General features: G+C 48.8%; 2 protein-coding genes across 2 annotated transcripts; one reads left to right on the top strand and one right to left on the bottom strand.

Moving 5' to 3' along the window:
- The first annotated feature begins 9,959 nt into the window (after positions 1-9,959).
- On the top strand, positions 9,960-11,387 carry bcl2l16 (BCL2 like 16). Its single transcript, XM_067231517.1, has 3 exons — positions 9,960-10,046; positions 10,328-10,965; positions 11,112-11,387. The coding sequence occupies exons 2-3, from the start codon at positions 10,438-10,440 to the stop codon at positions 11,241-11,243; spliced, it is 660 nt and encodes a 219-aa protein (XP_067087618.1). The 5' UTR covers positions 9,960-10,046; positions 10,328-10,437; the 3' UTR covers positions 11,244-11,387.
- Positions 11,388-12,024: 637 nt separating this feature from the next.
- Positions 12,025-14,729, bottom strand: tubb2b (tubulin, beta 2b). Its single transcript, XM_067231150.1, has 4 exons — positions 14,622-14,729; positions 13,653-13,761; positions 13,412-13,522; positions 12,025-13,235 (listed from the first exon to the last, which is right to left on the bottom strand). The coding sequence occupies exons 1-4, from the start codon at positions 14,676-14,678 to the stop codon at positions 12,175-12,177; spliced, it is 1,338 nt and encodes a 445-aa protein (XP_067087251.1). The 5' UTR covers positions 14,679-14,729; the 3' UTR covers positions 12,025-12,174.
- Between the last annotated feature and the right edge of the window lie 1,437 nt (positions 14,730-16,166).

Below are 16,166 nucleotides of genomic sequence, written 5' to 3'. Positions count from 1 at the left end.
GGGAATGGGCTGTCTGGGTCTGCAGCAATGTGCAACCCCCAACCCCCCCCTCCCCCTCCCACCCCTCTCCCCTTCAGCTCTGATCAAGAGGGCATGCTTTCAAGAAACGATCCCTTATTGCCCATTAAAGTTAACTCACAACATCCCAGCCAAGGTCTTTTAATTGAAAGGGCTGAAACCTGAAGAGCAGACTGCCGCGGTGGCAGGCCGGCTCTGGTGGAGCTGGGGGCTGGTGGAGCTGGGGATGGTGGAGCTGGGGATGGTGGAGCTGGGGCTGGTGGAGCTGGGGATGGTGGAGCTGGGGCTGGTGGAGCTGGGGGCTGGTGGAGCTGGGGGCTGGTGGAGCTGGGGGCTGGTGGAGCTGGGGGCTGGTGGAGCTGGGGCTGGTGGAGCTGGGGATGGTGGAGCTGGGGGCTGGTGGAGCTGGGGGCTGGTGGAGCTGGGGGCTGGTGCCACGTTGTGGAGAGCAAGCGGCCTGGACCTGTGGCCCAACGGAGCTGCCCTGTATGTGAACTGAAACACAGAACAGTGTACTCCTGATAGTCCTGAGAAACCCTTACTTTCATTAGGTTTTTATGTGATTCGTGATCAAAGTGGCTGTGTTCGGTTACTTTCCCCCTTTATTGTGAACGGGGGCCTGATTAAAGCTGGCGTTTTTTCCCCATTTTCTGTCTGGTCTGACGTAGGTGGGAAGTGCGAACGATGCTGGTCGGCGGCGCGGCGGCGGCTGAAATGTCACCGCGCGTGCCGGCGTGCTCTGGCATTTTGGAGAGAGATATCATTCGAGAGCCGGGGTTAAAAGGCACTCAAGCCCTGACTCACTGGCCACTCTCCACCTCGGAGAGAGGAGCTGAGCTTTTTTTTCTCTCTCCCTGTGAGCCCCGACACTGACAGGCTACCCAGCTAGACAACGCTCTGGGTCTTGGGAGGCAGGCTAGTGACGCTCCCCTCTGGTGCACCGGGGCGAGGGGCCAACTCCCCCCATGGCACTCCTGGGTGTCTGTGCCTTGGTCCCTGGCTTGATAAGCCGAGCCAGCGTGCCCTCTTTCATGCTGCTACCCCACCTTGGAAATGCCAGCACAGGGCCAAAGGCAGAGTTTTCCCCAGACAACCCAGCTGAGGCCCACCTCACTGAACCATGGGGCCCATCTGCCTCTTATCAGCACCCACACACCTGTACACACAGACAAAAGTGCAGTAGCATGTGTGTGTGGTTGTGTGTGTGTGTGTGTGAGGCTCAAGGCCTACGAACGGGAGTAGGGCAGGAACAGAAGAATCACACCTGTTTCTTCACAGTGCCAATGGTGTCAGTTAGTGGTTTTCCTCAGCTCAGGGTCTGTGCGTGAGCCACGTCGCACAGCTGCCGAAGCGGAACTTTCTAGGCCCTGTTGAGGTTCATCGGGAGAGATAAGACATTTGACCAACGGTCACTCCACCATCTCTGCTCAGAATCTCTCTGTCAGTTGGCATAAACTGTACAACGTCTCGACGTCAATTTGCATGTACTCCACGACTGCAGTGAAAGACGACAATCTATGAGAAGATCTTCCAGAGACTTGGCTTACATCTAATTCCATGGATATTTTGGGCATGATTAAAACATATACTTAGACGTTTGACCCCCCCCCCCAAAAAAAAAAATGAAACGTCCCTTTCGAAAAGACAGTCAATTTGGTGTGTGCCTGTGTGTGCGCGCAATGCGACTGTGTGTGTTTGTTTTCTATAATTGTGTAAGCCAATGAGGAACTCTGATAAGCCTGGTGGAGCCAGAGAGACGGCAGACACCCTGCAGTAGACTGAAAGATGTCTGCTCTGATATGAGAGTGGAAGCGAGTAACAGAGGTCTCTGGTTTTTTCTTTTTCTTTTTTCTGGCTCTCCCTCTCTCCCTCCGTCCCTCTCTCTCGTTCGACTTGCAGACCCACATGCACATGCTCAGACCTCTTAACCTTCAGTGGCTTCTCAAAATCTATTTCACCCTACCCACTTGTATACACAGTGGCATGTCCTTGAGTAAACATTCCTCCGTGGAAGCGAGTAAACAGATTCATCCTAAGCTCTCCACTTGAATCTCTGCTCGTATGATTTTTATCATGGGACCGTTTGTTGTCATAACCACTCGACCACGGTGGCTCGGCATTCCAAGAGATGAAGAGTCCTTCTGGAAACTCCAACGTCAGTTTTTATGTCCTTCAGAGAGGAATTCCATCCCCCTCCAAAGGCTGCGGAGCCTTTCGATGGTCGCCGGGTGAAAGATGGTGGATCAGACAACAGTGGTCAGAAAACGTTCGCGACTCAACTATGACAGGACTCCGTTCGCCATGTTTCTCCTGCTAGCCGTCCTGGGCGTGAGGGGTGTACGTGAGGGGTTGAGCGACATAGAGAAGGCAAGAGAGAGAGAGAGCGCAAGATGAGAGAAAGAGAGAGAGAGAACTCTGTTGTCCATGTTTTTCCTGTTCTGGGCGTGAGGGGTTGAGTGACAGAGAGATAAGGCGAGTGAGAGAGAGAGCGACAGAGAGAGAGAGAGAGAGAGAGCGGTGGGTTAAAAGCCAATTGATTGCGTGTTGTCGGCGCATCTGAGTGCCTGCGTGTGTGCGAGCGAGAGTCCCCGTGTGTGTGTGCGCCCCTCACCCCGTGCCTCCTGTCTCTGTTTTTGAACTTGCTAGATGAAGCCATCTGCGGGGGTCTCCAGGGAGACCAGCCTCCCCAGTCCCCTCGGCTCCACTCCCATTTTCTGCTCCTGCTGTAATGGGAAAATTGCTGTGTCTTTACGCTCTAGTTGGGATTGGCTGTGTTGATCAGCATTGCAGGGACAATTAGAAGCAGCTTTACTGAGAGGCCCTTTCGAATAAAGCTGAGGCATCATTGGTGGCCGACAAACACACGAGACCGAATCCGACTGGTGCAGGAGCAGACCCTCTCCTTCCCTCAGGCCCCAACACCTCGCCTCCGCGTCAGGTGAGAAGCTCTACACGGGGAGACGGGCACAGGCCATGGAGATGTCGGGGGGCAAGCATCGATTTGCATTCATAAGCACTTCATGATCGTCGAACACGTCGTGCGTGGTCTTCGCTGGGGTTTTTCGCGCTAGGAGGGTCCTACTTTGGGTGAGTGTGTGTGATGAGCACATCATTATCTCTGCCAGTCTCACTAGAGTTACCATCCCCTCACACGTCGCCAACATGAAAATGAATCAGGCAGCCGTCTTGCTGTGCCGACGGTTCCTCAACTAATTATGATAGCACAAGCATAAAAGGGTCCAGCAGGACTAGGAGGTGCTGTAGGAATAGGCTGGACCACGGTTTGTGTTCATAGGCAAGCAGAAATATGAAGGTGTGGGGAGAGGAGGTGGGGAGAGGGGGGGGGGGGTCAGGGACATTGTTTATGAGCTAAGTGAAGTGGACCATCACGTAGGGAGTCAAGCAAAGGCCAAGTTAGCGATGGAAGGAGCGATTAGAGGCGAGAGAGGGAGGGATGAAAGAGAAGGAGGCACTGGAGCAACATTCCTCTGTAGGACTCAATCCCTTTTTTTGCCCACTGCTCTCCGTAACAGAACACCCCTTCTCGATCCCTCTTCCTCCTCGATGGAGAGGGTCATGAGCAACAGCGATTTCCCAAATCAGCCCCAAACCCAGCCCTTCCCCTCTTCTTGAATCTTGTCCTCGATACAAATCAAGAACACAAACATAATCAGGCGCCAAAAGCCTCTCCTCCATGCCCACCGAGCCTCACGCACACAGCAGGCCTGCCAGCTCAGAGAACCAATCATCTCCGCATTCTGAAACTGTTCATCGTTATTCAGAACTCCCCGGAGTTCTCAAGGGATCGCTTCTCCGGTTCCCTGGAGGGAATGTGGTCAAATAACCACCAAAACACACAGGTCGGCAGCTGCCTGGGATCCTCTGAACCCAGATAAAAGCTACAATAACGCTAGGTGAGTCTGCGAGGCTCCGTTAACAGCACACGGCTAATTGGCCGTAAATGAGTCCATCTGGTGGGAGTTGGAGTTCACTGAGGCAGCGTGAGGGCTAGCAGCTCCCTCTCACCACCACCCCACCCCCTCCACCACCACCCCACCCCCACCTAGCCCTTCTTATCCCCGCATTGCTGAAAGCCACACCCCCCCCCCCACACACACCCTCTCTCAGACCACCGGGGCTGGCCTCACCCCCCGTGACATCCTCAGCATCCGTCTTAAGAACCTCACGACCGAGCTCCTCAGACACAGCAGGATGTCTGAAGGCCTTAGCTGGGCTCATGTTGGGAGCCAGGGCCAAATCTTGCAGGTTTGTTTGCGGCCTGGTTGTGCAATAAAGAACGTCATAAAGCTGCAGGGGGAGGAGTCTTAGTCCCATTCAGCATCGCACCTTGCAAAGCCCCCGAAACAATCGCTACCACTAATGTTGTGTGACATTATGTTCAAGTTGCATTGCTAAACCATAACACCGTCCCTAACCCTTTAACCTTTAGGTTCAGATACCCATGTCATTTGACTGGTTCCACTCTGAAAGATTCAGACCTGTTGGCCACAGATTTGTATTATCAGGGCCTCTACAGCCCAATGGTGAAGTGTGTTTGTTTGCACAGCTTGCTGATCAACAGTATAACACTATTGCCACCACAGCTGATGCCAGGACATCTGGATTGGAGGCTGTAGGGTTGTTGTAGGTTGCCCTGTTTACCGCATAGCTGCCTGCCTTGGAGCCGGAGATCTGCACAGTTTCTACACAAAATGTGTCAAGTACTTTCTCTCTATGTTCATTGGTCATCATTTTGGTAATCATTAGCCACCTCTTAGCGTTCCAGCAGGCCAGAAATCACCCCCCCTCCCAAAAGATTTTTTAGACTGCTACACTGGCCATATATATCATTGGAAAGATACAATTATTTTGATTCTATTGATGTAAACCATTTCTAGATCGAGCAACAGCAGGTACAATCAACGTCTTAGTCCGACCACATACGTGTCAACAACGTGAAAGCAAAGAGTACTCACCTAGCAAGGCTCAGAGTTGTCCGGTTCAAAACATCCCAACGAAAATTGTGTGGTTACATTCCCAAAGGTCCAAACCAAGTAAAGTATTTTGTCCCAGACAATGTATTACATCCATAAACAGCCACAAACTCTTGTTGCATCAATCAGCTCCCTTCAGAATGTTTTGGATACCCTGGTCAAAATGGCCACTGCACTCTGACCTTTTGATTGACACCTCATTTGACCCAATAGGATCTCCCATGTCCTGTCCATAGTCTTCTAAAGCCAACCAGGTGGCTCCAAAAATCTGTGTGTCCCCCCCCCCCCTCCCCCCCCATCAGCTCTGTCTGGGTTAAAAAATTACACTTGCTGACTGTATAGCCAATGACATTCTGAAGAAGGCCATATACAGGTTTAGGGGTACCCTACGCCTGGATGTACCTTTAGAAAAACATGTGTCAAATATTCATTTGTTGTGGTATTATTTACTAATTTTGACTTGGATTAGATAAGGCTTCATGCTGTGGTCCCATGTGGGTCTTCCAGCTAATACCACCCACCTAAAGGCATCTGTATGCAAAACTATTTCAGTGTTCAAGCTTCTATTAGTCAAAACCAGTAGCACTTAGAGGGATTCTGACAACAGGGGAAGGAACTTCAGAGAACAGGTTTTGTTGTTTTGTTCAGGAACAGGTTTCAATTTACTTTGGGTATGCTTTATTTAGGCGTTTTAGGCGAATTTGACAGGATTGTTAAGAGGGTTCTAAAGGAATAGGCCATTTAGGATTATCATGGATTGCAACTATTGTATGATCTTCTATTGTCCATGGGGATTCACATAAATGATTATGCTCGGCAATGTGATAACTATGATATGATGTTGGATGAATGCAAGGCTTTAAAAAGTCAGAACTAAGTTTTGACTGGCGAAAGTATGCCTAACTAAGAGAGAAATTAGAGATTAAATGGCAAACCGAGTGATTTGTTAATTACTGCAATGCTATTGTATGTCTCCTCTAATGCAACACTTTGTTTTCCCAAAATAAAGTATTGGGCTCATTATAGCAAAACTTGAAAGATTCCTTAAGTATCTGTTCTCAACAGGGAGTGGTGGAAGTGAGAGAGAGAGAGAGAGAGAGAGAGAGAGAGAGAGAGAGAGAGAGAGAGAGAGAGAGAGAGAGAGAGAGAGAGAGAGAGAGAAGGAGGAGGGAGAAGAATGCACTTTCTTTCTACCCCCAATGATCTAATTGAGGAGAGGCTTTTGTTACATAAACAAGAAGTAGCTCTCTAGTTGAAAATTAAATATTCTGGAGAGAAGGCAATGTGCTTGTCGAGAGGAAACCATATTCCAGGGGGGGACCACTCGTGGCACAGGTCGGATAGTGAGAGGGAGTTATTGGCATTGAGAGCCAGCTTCATTCCACAGGAGAGTCCCCCCCTCCTCTCCCTCCCTCTTCATAACAATGAACAGAACAGCCTCTCAGCTCTATTTCTGTATGCCTGCATGGTAACACTCTGCTGTACTACATAGTTCTGATCTGGATAGCTTTCTATATTCACCCGGGCAAGCATAAGGCCTTTGAGGAGAGCTAATTGGACTAATGGGTGTCAGCTGACCAGTCAGAAAGATCCCTAGGAACAACCCAAATGTCTTAACCTAAATCTTCAGAGATTAACTTCGAAACCAGAGTCCACCATGTTAATGCATCTGTGGATTCATGGGGATCGGCAAAATACAATTTGAGAAGAATTACAGTCCCTGTGCCCGACATCCAGAGAGAGAGGACTTATCGACAACGTCCACAAGCCACATCCAGCTCTCAGCGGCTATCAACCGATCAAAACTCTGCATGTATCGAACGTGTAATACTGCCACTTAACTCCAAACGCCTCTGCAGATGTGGCCTGTCTTCGAAAGGCTCGTACCGTACAGCGAAGGGGAGAATCGGAGGAGAGGACGGACGAATCGATCCAGAAAGCCATCTACACCCGAGGGGTCCCCTAAATTTCCCCCCACAAACCACTCCACCTCCTAGGGTGAGAAGGAGACAATGGCGGGCCATCAATACCTGCAATTGGAAGAAGGCGGGACGGGAGACAAGCGCGCCCGCCGAACAAGTGGGTCACCTCTCCTCCAGACAGTAAATAATTTTGCATCAATTCAGTCCAGTGGGAGACAGAGAGGAGGATGGGGAAGGAGGCCGCCATTAGAGCCCCTCTGGAAGAAAAGAGCGCCACAGAGGTGGGGGAAAGGGGGATGGATATCTGAGGCCAGGTACAGGCACACACGCCAGGGGATGGAGGTGTTTTCAATTACCGGCCAATTCAGAGCAATTTCCTCCCCTTTCCGACCACACCCCCCTGGGGTGAGGGTGATGGGAGTCTTACAAAAAGAGGCGGGCAGTTCAGCGCCGGTTGGTTGGGAGAGCGAGGGGGGGGGGGGGGGGGCGGGGGGGGGGGCGGGATTTCGCTCGCTTCGTCTTTCAACTTATCTGTGTCACCTTGTCTGAGGCTGGGCTTTTTGAAAGTCCCCAAAACTTCAAAGTGTTGTTCTGCGTAGACAATGATAAGAAACTTCCTTAGCAACAAGATAGACGTGTGCATCTGACAGATAACGGCCTGTATGTTCGACAGATATGATTCATAGCATTGTTCCATGTGATGGAACAAAAAAAAACGTTTCCGTGCGTGTTATTTTCCTTTCCACGAGCACAATGTGCACTGTGACACAAAGACTTCACAAGGAATCTACAACGTGAATCCTCCAAAAGACACACTGATACTTTCCACCACGGCTAAACGTCACACCGCCTCCCCTGTCCTTCACGTTCCCTTTGTTCTTCCGATGTCAAAGGGTTCTTTTCTTCTGGTGACTTGAGGTGATCCGCAGGAATACTGGCATGTTTCGTTCTTTTTCTCAGTATTGCCGCAGCACAAATGTCTCGGGCCTGCAGATGTTCTCGCACTGGAAACAAAGGCAAAAGCCCTCCATTATTTCAGGCTCTGTTCCAGTCGAAGCCTGCCAGAGAAATCCATGCTGAGGCCACAGGAGATGCAGCGCACCACGCACAACTACTCTACAATTTAACACAAGCCTGAAAGAACCCCCCAGCAGGGGGGGGGGGGGGGGGGGGGGGGGGGGTACAAGGGGGGGGGGGGTACAAGGGGGGGGGGTACAAGTAAGTGGATAGAAAGGAGTGTCGAGCACAATGAAATACAATAAATACAATGTGTTCTCCCCTCATCCTTATCACAGTGTCCTTCTCCTGAGTGTGTTTTCATTCAACCGTATGTTGGAGGAGAGATGTGTACCTATTGTTCAGCTGTTGTGGAATCATAACGCCGCATGCGTTGAGCACGCGTCAGAACGTTCCCTGAACCACTACTTAGCAGACAAAAGTAACGCCTTCGCCTTTTCAGTTGAGAAAACAGGGCAGCGTTTACGCGAAGCACGAGCCCCCCAAAATAAGTTCCGGTTGAAGCCGACTACAACTTCAAATGCCCTCCCCAGACAGGAAGTGACTCCCCTGCAGATGTTGCAACATGAACATATGACAGGCCTGATAGCAGGCCCCAGCGATTACGTCACTTCCCCCTACTCCCTGACTCGATCAGGTGATAACGCATGTACAGCGAGGCGGGAGGGAGGATGGGGGGTGTGGGGGGGGGGGGGGTGAACGAGCCCCTTTATGGCTGCTTCGCCTTATCTCCCTCTGCATACATATACACAATGTATGCGCCAGATGGTCTGAAGCGCAGCGCCACTCGCGCTGCCACTTAAGCACGTCTTTGTGCTCGCGTATAAATCAATGCATTAACTACCAGAATAAATGTCGCGCGGACTGTGTTTGATTGATCCCCGAGTGATGCATAAAATCATAAAGCGAGAGAGATAGTTAACACCCGCAGGACAACGTAGGCCTGCTCAGGCGTGAGTGCCATTAAATCTGTCACGACGAGTGCTCTTTACTCTGCTCTCTGAAGCTTTTCCATCAACAAACAGTAAACCACAGACAGTAGCAAATACATTCAAATACCTCACAAATGACTGAGCATATTGTTCTATACTTTTTTTCTGGTCCTCACTATGGTTTGAAAGTTATTAAGTGTATACTTCTCCTACACACAGTTATCAATGATTCAATTACTACAAAAACAGAGCCATTCACATTGATCATACTACATACACTACTTATTCCGAGGCTCAAAAGAATAATGGCGTTCGATATTTGTCTTGAGTAAGACACCGCTGCGCCCTAGTGGATGAATGAAGGAATGGCAGCTCCGTGTTGAAGGCCAAGGACTTGAGGAAAGCACTGTCGCTGGAGAGGCAGACAATAGAGGAAACATGAGCCTCCCACAGCTTCTTCCTCTGCATCACAATCCATTGGAACCCTGGACACAACTGGGACTATCACGTCACATTCTGTGGTGTGTGTGTGTGCGTGTGCGTGTGTGTGTGCGTGTAGGCAGGAGTGACTGAAGCGATGATCTCCATCGTGAAACACAATATGGCATGCGTGCCTGTGTGTACGGGTGTGATACTACACGACAGCCTGACGAGTCGAATCCTTCACTGAAACGCAGTCGACAGTACCGTTTTCAGGATCATGCTAAGGTCTGTGACAGAGTTGTAAAAGCCGTCCAGTATCACAACGGATCAACGCCTACTACAACAGAGAACTGAGGTGTTGACGGGAACATCTTAGATGTAACACTGGCAACACATGCTATACTCTATATTCTCATTTGGCTTGCCTGCCGTCTGGTCTGTTTGGCTTTCACAGACAGTTAACATTGACCTGTCTCTCTTCAGACTCACACATCCAGAGTTCTTTATATAGATGTGCTGGTGCTGGAATGGGGCTATGTGTCAGGGGGTTGATGATGGGTCGTTTTCCAACAAGGGATCTAATATTAGCCCCGGGGGAAAGAACACGACTGGACTCGATGACCTAGTCCAACCGCACAAACTCCTCTGGACCCTACAGTTGCCTGCCAGATAGCTTTCCTTTTTTTTGTGCTGGTGTGTGTGTGTGTGTCCAGCTTCCACTTGGTGTTTTGATTAAGAAGGTGAGTTGTAAATGACTTTCTTCACTGATTGCTTTTGGGCTTGCATATATGTCTTTTAGATTATTTGAAGAAGGTTATGTTGGGGAGGTGCAAGATGCAACTGTTAAATAGCCATATGACCTCATTCTAACACATATGCCATATGACCTCATTCTAACACAAATGGATAGGGATAATCGCTCAGCCTTGGTTTTGAATTCTTTGAAAAACAACCAAAATGTCACGGAAAGCATTCGGATGTTTTGACCACTTTCACTGCTCTGTTCCGTGTCCCACAACAGGGGAACCACAGAACATAGCCACGGTGTTGCTCTCTACTTGCAGGTGAGTCATTCATGCGGTCTTAACATCCATAAGAGGATGACTAAGAGCTCTCGGGCCCAACCTGTGGATGAGGAGCTGCACTGATGCTAAACACCCACCTGGGAGAGAAAGCAGGATGTGTCAGTCTGAGGAGCCCGAGAGGTCGCATGGGGTCGCCAGCTCTGACCCTCTGGTGAGAGAGGCCTACCTGATGGCCCACGACTACATCGACTACGTCACCGCGGGGTCGGGCGGCCGCGTGGCTCCGCCCCCCACCGCCTGCGCCGCGGCCCTGCGTCACGCTGGCGACGAGCTCCTCGTCCGCTTCCCCATCTTCTTCAGGCGCTGGCCGCGCGTCTTCCAGGACGTGACCGAGGCCTCGGCCTGCCCCATGCTCATGGCCATCCTGGACGAGCACTTTGCCCCCACGACCTCTGGGGGGCGCCAGAGAGAGCTGGCCTGGAGCGCAGTGTTGTCGGTCTATGTACTGGCCGGCCAGATGGCCCTGCACTGCCGTGACAGGGGCATGGTGACGGTCCTGCCCCAGCTGAAGGAGAGTGTGGGCAGCTACGTGGAGAGGGTAATCTGCCCGGAGATAAGAGACAGGGGTGGCTGGGTGAGTCATCCCATGTTGGTGCAAGGTTCCCTTAGTTCAAACTGATAACAGATATCACTGTTCCGTTTACAAACCTGGAATCGATGACCATATCATTTGTTTATCTTATGATCTGCATTTTCATGAAGTATTTCTGCCCTTGACAGACCGGCTTTGTAAGTCGCTTCGGGCGAAAGCAGAACTTGGAGGGTCAGGTGAAGAAAGTGTGTTGTTGGACACTACTCCTGTTGGCCACAAGTATCCTCACCTACTTCCTGTGGAAAAGAAGAATGTCTTAAACAACAGCCCCACCTAGTGATCAGCATGAGTCGTGTTAAAAAACATATGCAGTAGATGTAGTTCTTTCTAGAAGGATCAAGAGATGGTTTTCCGCACATGTGGTTGTCATGAATTTGTTGTAATAAAGTTTACATTATATTGTCCATACAGGATGCACAACGGTTCATTCCTCACAAAGAATATTATTCCTCTGTAATGCATCTTGTGAAATGTTACAAGTTATGAAGCCACGGCCAGAAAGGTTTCAAACTCGACTTACTAGCAGACCAATGTTATCTAAACAGTATATAGTGCAAACATCAGCATTCATGACATTTACGGAAGTGAAAGAGAAGGCGTGTGTACGTTCCTCATTTGATTACGCAAATGACCGCATCCCACTAGATGTGGACTTTACATTTAGTCATGTGGTTTCAACATCCTGCAAACTCATCCATCAAAGAACATTCCAAAAGAGAAACCATACCAACTTAAGACACTGGTATAGTTACTTTTTGCTTTTAAAATTTGCTAACTCGGTTTTAGATCAGACAAGGAATCTCTGGTGTGTGTTCAAAACCCATTTTGAGTGCCAAGAGCTCAGCTCACTAATCTGAAACCAGAGGCCTTGCATAAACTGCCAAATCCTTAAGCTATTCCTCAGACCACTAGCACATGACTGTGCTCAAGCATCAAAAGTAGTAAACAAGGTATTTTCACCTTCACTGCAGCACTGAATCCTGTCCCTTAAGAGATTGCCTCGGAACATTTAGAAGTGAATTGAAACTCGTACCATAGGACTTTTTTAAAACAAAAGAATTTTATTGACACGCATCTGTACAGACGAGAAATGACAGCAATAGGTGACAGAACAAAAAGGACAGAAAAATGAAACACTGGAAAGATCAACTGACAGGTCAGTGTTACGCAGACCAAGAACAGAAGACACATTTAGGCGAGCTCCTCTTCTCCCTCCTCCTCGAACTCGCCCTCCTCCTCCGCGGTGGCGTCTTGGTACTGCTGGTACTCAGACACCAGGTCGTTCATGTTGCTCTCCGCCTCGGTGAACTCCATCTCATCCATGCCCTCGCCCGTGTACCAGTGGAGGAAAGCCTTGCGCCTGAACATGGCGGTGAACTGCTCGGAGATGCGCTTGAACAGCTCCTGGATGGCCGTGCTGTTGCCGATGAAGGTGGCGGCCATCTTGAGGCCTCGGGGAGGGATGTCGCACACGGCCGTCTTCACGTTGTTGGGGATCCATTCCACGAAGTAGCTGCTGTTCTTGTTCTGCACGTTCAGCATCTGCTCGTCCACCTCCTTCATGGACATGCGGCCGCGGAAGATGGCCGCCACGGTGAGGTAGCGCCCGTGGCGGGGGTCGCAGGCCGCCATCATGTTCTTGGCGTCGAACATCTGCTGGGTGAGCTCGGGCACGGTGAGGGAGCGGTACTGCTGGCTCCCCCTGCTGGTGAGGGGCGCGAAGCCGGGCATGAAGAAGTGCAGGCGGGGGAAGGGCACCATGTTGACGGCCAGCTTGCGGAGGTCGGCGTTGAGCTGTCCTGGGAACCTGAGGCAGGTGGTGACCCCGCTCATTGTGGCCGAGACCAGGTGATTGAGGTCGCCGTACGAGGGTGTCGTGAGTTTGAGGGTGCGGAAGCAGATGTCGTAGAGGGCCTCGTTGTCGATGCAGTAGGTCTCGTCTGTGTTCTCTACCAGCTGGTGGACTGACAGGGTGGCGTTGTAGGGCTCGACGACAGTGTCGGATACTTTGGGAGAGGGCACCACGCTGAAGGTGTTCATGATGCGGTCGGGGTACTCTTCGCGGATCTTGCTGATGAGCAGGGTGCCCATGCCTGAGCCGGTGCCCCCGCCCAGGGAGTGGGTGAGCTGGAAGCCCTGGAGACAGTCACAGCTCTCTGCCTCTTTCCTCACCACGTCCAGGACCGAGTCCACCAGCTCCGCTCCCTCTGTGTAATGGCCCTTGGCCCAGTTGTTTCCTGCCCCGCTCTGACCTGAAGAGACAAGAACGTACATTTGACTCGTTTAGCAGACGAGGATCCAAAGCCACGTTCAAATGGTGCACTTAGAAAGTACGGTGTAAATCATTTTTGTCCAGCTTGACAGGCTACATGGTTGGATGGAGCCTAAAAAAAACGGTAAAGATGGATAGGGGGAGGGAGAGTCTTACCAAAGACAAAGTTATCTGGTCTAAAGACCTGACCGAAGGGTCCGGATCTCACTGAGTCCATAGTCCCTGGCTCCAAGTCCACAAGCACAGCACGGGGAACGTATTTTCCACCTAAGCAACAAGGGCACAAGAAAAGCCTGAATATGGTTTGCAACTCAGCCCAGCACACAAACCAGACATATGCACTGACTGGATTATTTAATACATGCATTCAACCATAGCACGACAACCATGTGTTTACCTGAGGCTTCATTATAGTACACGTTGATCCTGTCCAGCTGCAGGTCACTGTCTCCATGGTAGGTGCCAGTAGGGTCAATGCCATGCTCATCACTGATCACCTCCCAGAACTGGAAAAGGAAAAGTTTATTCAAAGGACAGTTAATTGCATTGCATGTTTAAATTCATTGTTTCATAAAATAGAGCATTTCATAATTTGAAATCTTTTTTTATGGATGTGGCCTCCGACTGGGACCAATATTACAATAAATATATATATGATTCCGCGCGAGCGGCATACACTCCGATTGGCCACAAGCCATCAGCTATAATTTAAAAAATTTGACCACGTCACTTAAATGTAGCACCACCCACTTCCGCTAGAAAACCGGGCGCGGTGCGCGCTCATGAATGGCAAGAGAGTAGGCCTAGATTGTAAATTGCACCCACAAAAATATGAATAATTTGCAAAAACACTACGAAAATGAGGTCATTGTTTTGTTTTGTTTCAAAACGATCTTAGACTAGCAATTCAATTACAACATTTAACTACATAACTCCGAGTTTTGGCGCATTGCAGTAGGCCGCATAAATGAAGACAGTCGTGATCTTGTAAAAAATTGTCTTAAATCACAAAAAAAAAAAAACTTATCGGTGTTTTTTTTTTTTTTTTTTTTTTTTTTACAAATACACAAATATTAGATAAGCAATTTGTTTATGGTTGGATATAAGATCTACAAGCTACAAGATAACCAAAGACAATGAAACTCCAGAGAAAAAACAACCAATTAAAATCTTAAAATATACTACACCCTACCAATTTAATATTGCCCAGAGATACACTTTCAAAATAAATAATTGAGCATAATCAATCAAAAATTGCAATTTGGGTGTGGTTTCAGAGACAAAGAAGTGACAGCAAGGCAATATGAACTAGGCCTATGTATTGCAAGATCGTATTTAGATTTCCTTGAAATACGGAACTACAAACCTTTGCTCCGATCTGGTTTCCACACTGTCCAGCTTGGAGATGCACAATTTCCCTCATTTTGTCTTTCGAGGTAGAGCAATTACTGCACTGACAACACACTGAGCAGACTTTCTGAGAATGCGCGAAAGAATGGATTCTCAAAATATATATGTGGAGTTTAGTGCCCGCCCTTTGAGTTATCTGCAGCCATTGGCTAATACATGGAAAAAAACGTTAATAGACGTACTTTTAGGCCAATGGTATTTGTCAAGGATAAATCCTATTGGCTTTCTCCGTCGGTCATTCAAATTGATCTCAAACGTGTGATTTAGCCATCTAATGTCCTACTTTATGTATGGCGAATAAGACATTGTATTGATTTATAACTTTTCTTCCTACTCATAGTTAGGATGTGACTACTTCAAAGACAATGAAATGTTCATTTAATTGCCTAACTGTACAGATTCATGGTGGTTTCTAAAGTAAAGATCAACAATAAGTATCATCACAGACTCATATCCACGTGGCTTATTATTAACATCCCGGTTCACGGTTGCAATTTATAGCTTTGTGTAAAGATACAATGATAAGGAAATCAACGATGGCTACATTTTGTTTACAAACAGGTCTGTTAAAGATCATAACACAAGCTATCGAGGTATCGTTTATTCAGCGTGTTTGGAAAAAGCAGAGTAGGTATCGTTTGCCTTCCTGTGGCAAGATGATATGACAAAGCTGTATCATAATTGACAGTACCATTGAATATTTATCATGAACTTCAGTGTGGACCCGGTTAGATCATGCCATCCTGTGTTGCTTTAATGCTATGAGTTTGGGATACTCCCTTTTTGCGCATTATGAAACATGGCTGACTGGGCGGTCAGGCGCTCCGGCGATAGCTCCTCCCATCCAGACTGTGGAAAAGGCAACATGGTTTAACGTGACATACTCTGAACTCTGAACTTCAAATCCAGTGCAATCTCAAAACAAATAGTTGCATGAGATTAAAAAAAGAAAGCTAATCATTATAAATAAATCCCATGGCTATCATCGGTAGGCCTGTAGCTTGGAGTAATGACATCAGAACTAAAGCCTATACTGTATGAGAAAGTTGTCACGTAGCCTGTGCTGTTTCGTATACAACCATACTGTGCCAAATCATGAAAGTCACCACAGGGCATAGCCAGAGGAGAGTGGCACAAATTTGTGACCACCAGTGCAGGAATGAGGGCAGGGAAGTTTAATAATAGGTAATCTGGGACTACCAGGGTAGAATGTGACTGTGGGCACAGTTGCTGAGCTGCTGAGGCCTGGCAGAGGAGGACAGCCACCATGGTATTAGTTACTGAGTTCTCCGCTGTGAACAATCGCACTCTCTCACCAGCCTGACTAGGTCTTACCCAGACCTGATTACTGTTTGTGTCCCAGGCATTTTCATGTAGATCAGTCCTACAGCTCATGGAAAGGAGTGGATGCGTCCTGGGCTGGATGAATGGCTGCTCTAATACAAAAGCCTCTAGTTTGCATCAGTATAGAGAATGCTTCCATGTAACCTCACAGCATGTT

This window comes from Osmerus mordax, chromosome 28 (genome assembly GCF_038355195.1).
Source record: "Osmerus mordax isolate fOsmMor3 chromosome 28, fOsmMor3.pri, whole genome shotgun sequence".
NCBI lineage: Eukaryota > Metazoa > Chordata > Actinopteri > Osmeriformes > Osmeridae > Osmerus > Osmerus mordax.
Note: the sequence above shows the minus strand (reverse complement) of the source record. Positions and strands in the feature narration are given on the sequence as shown.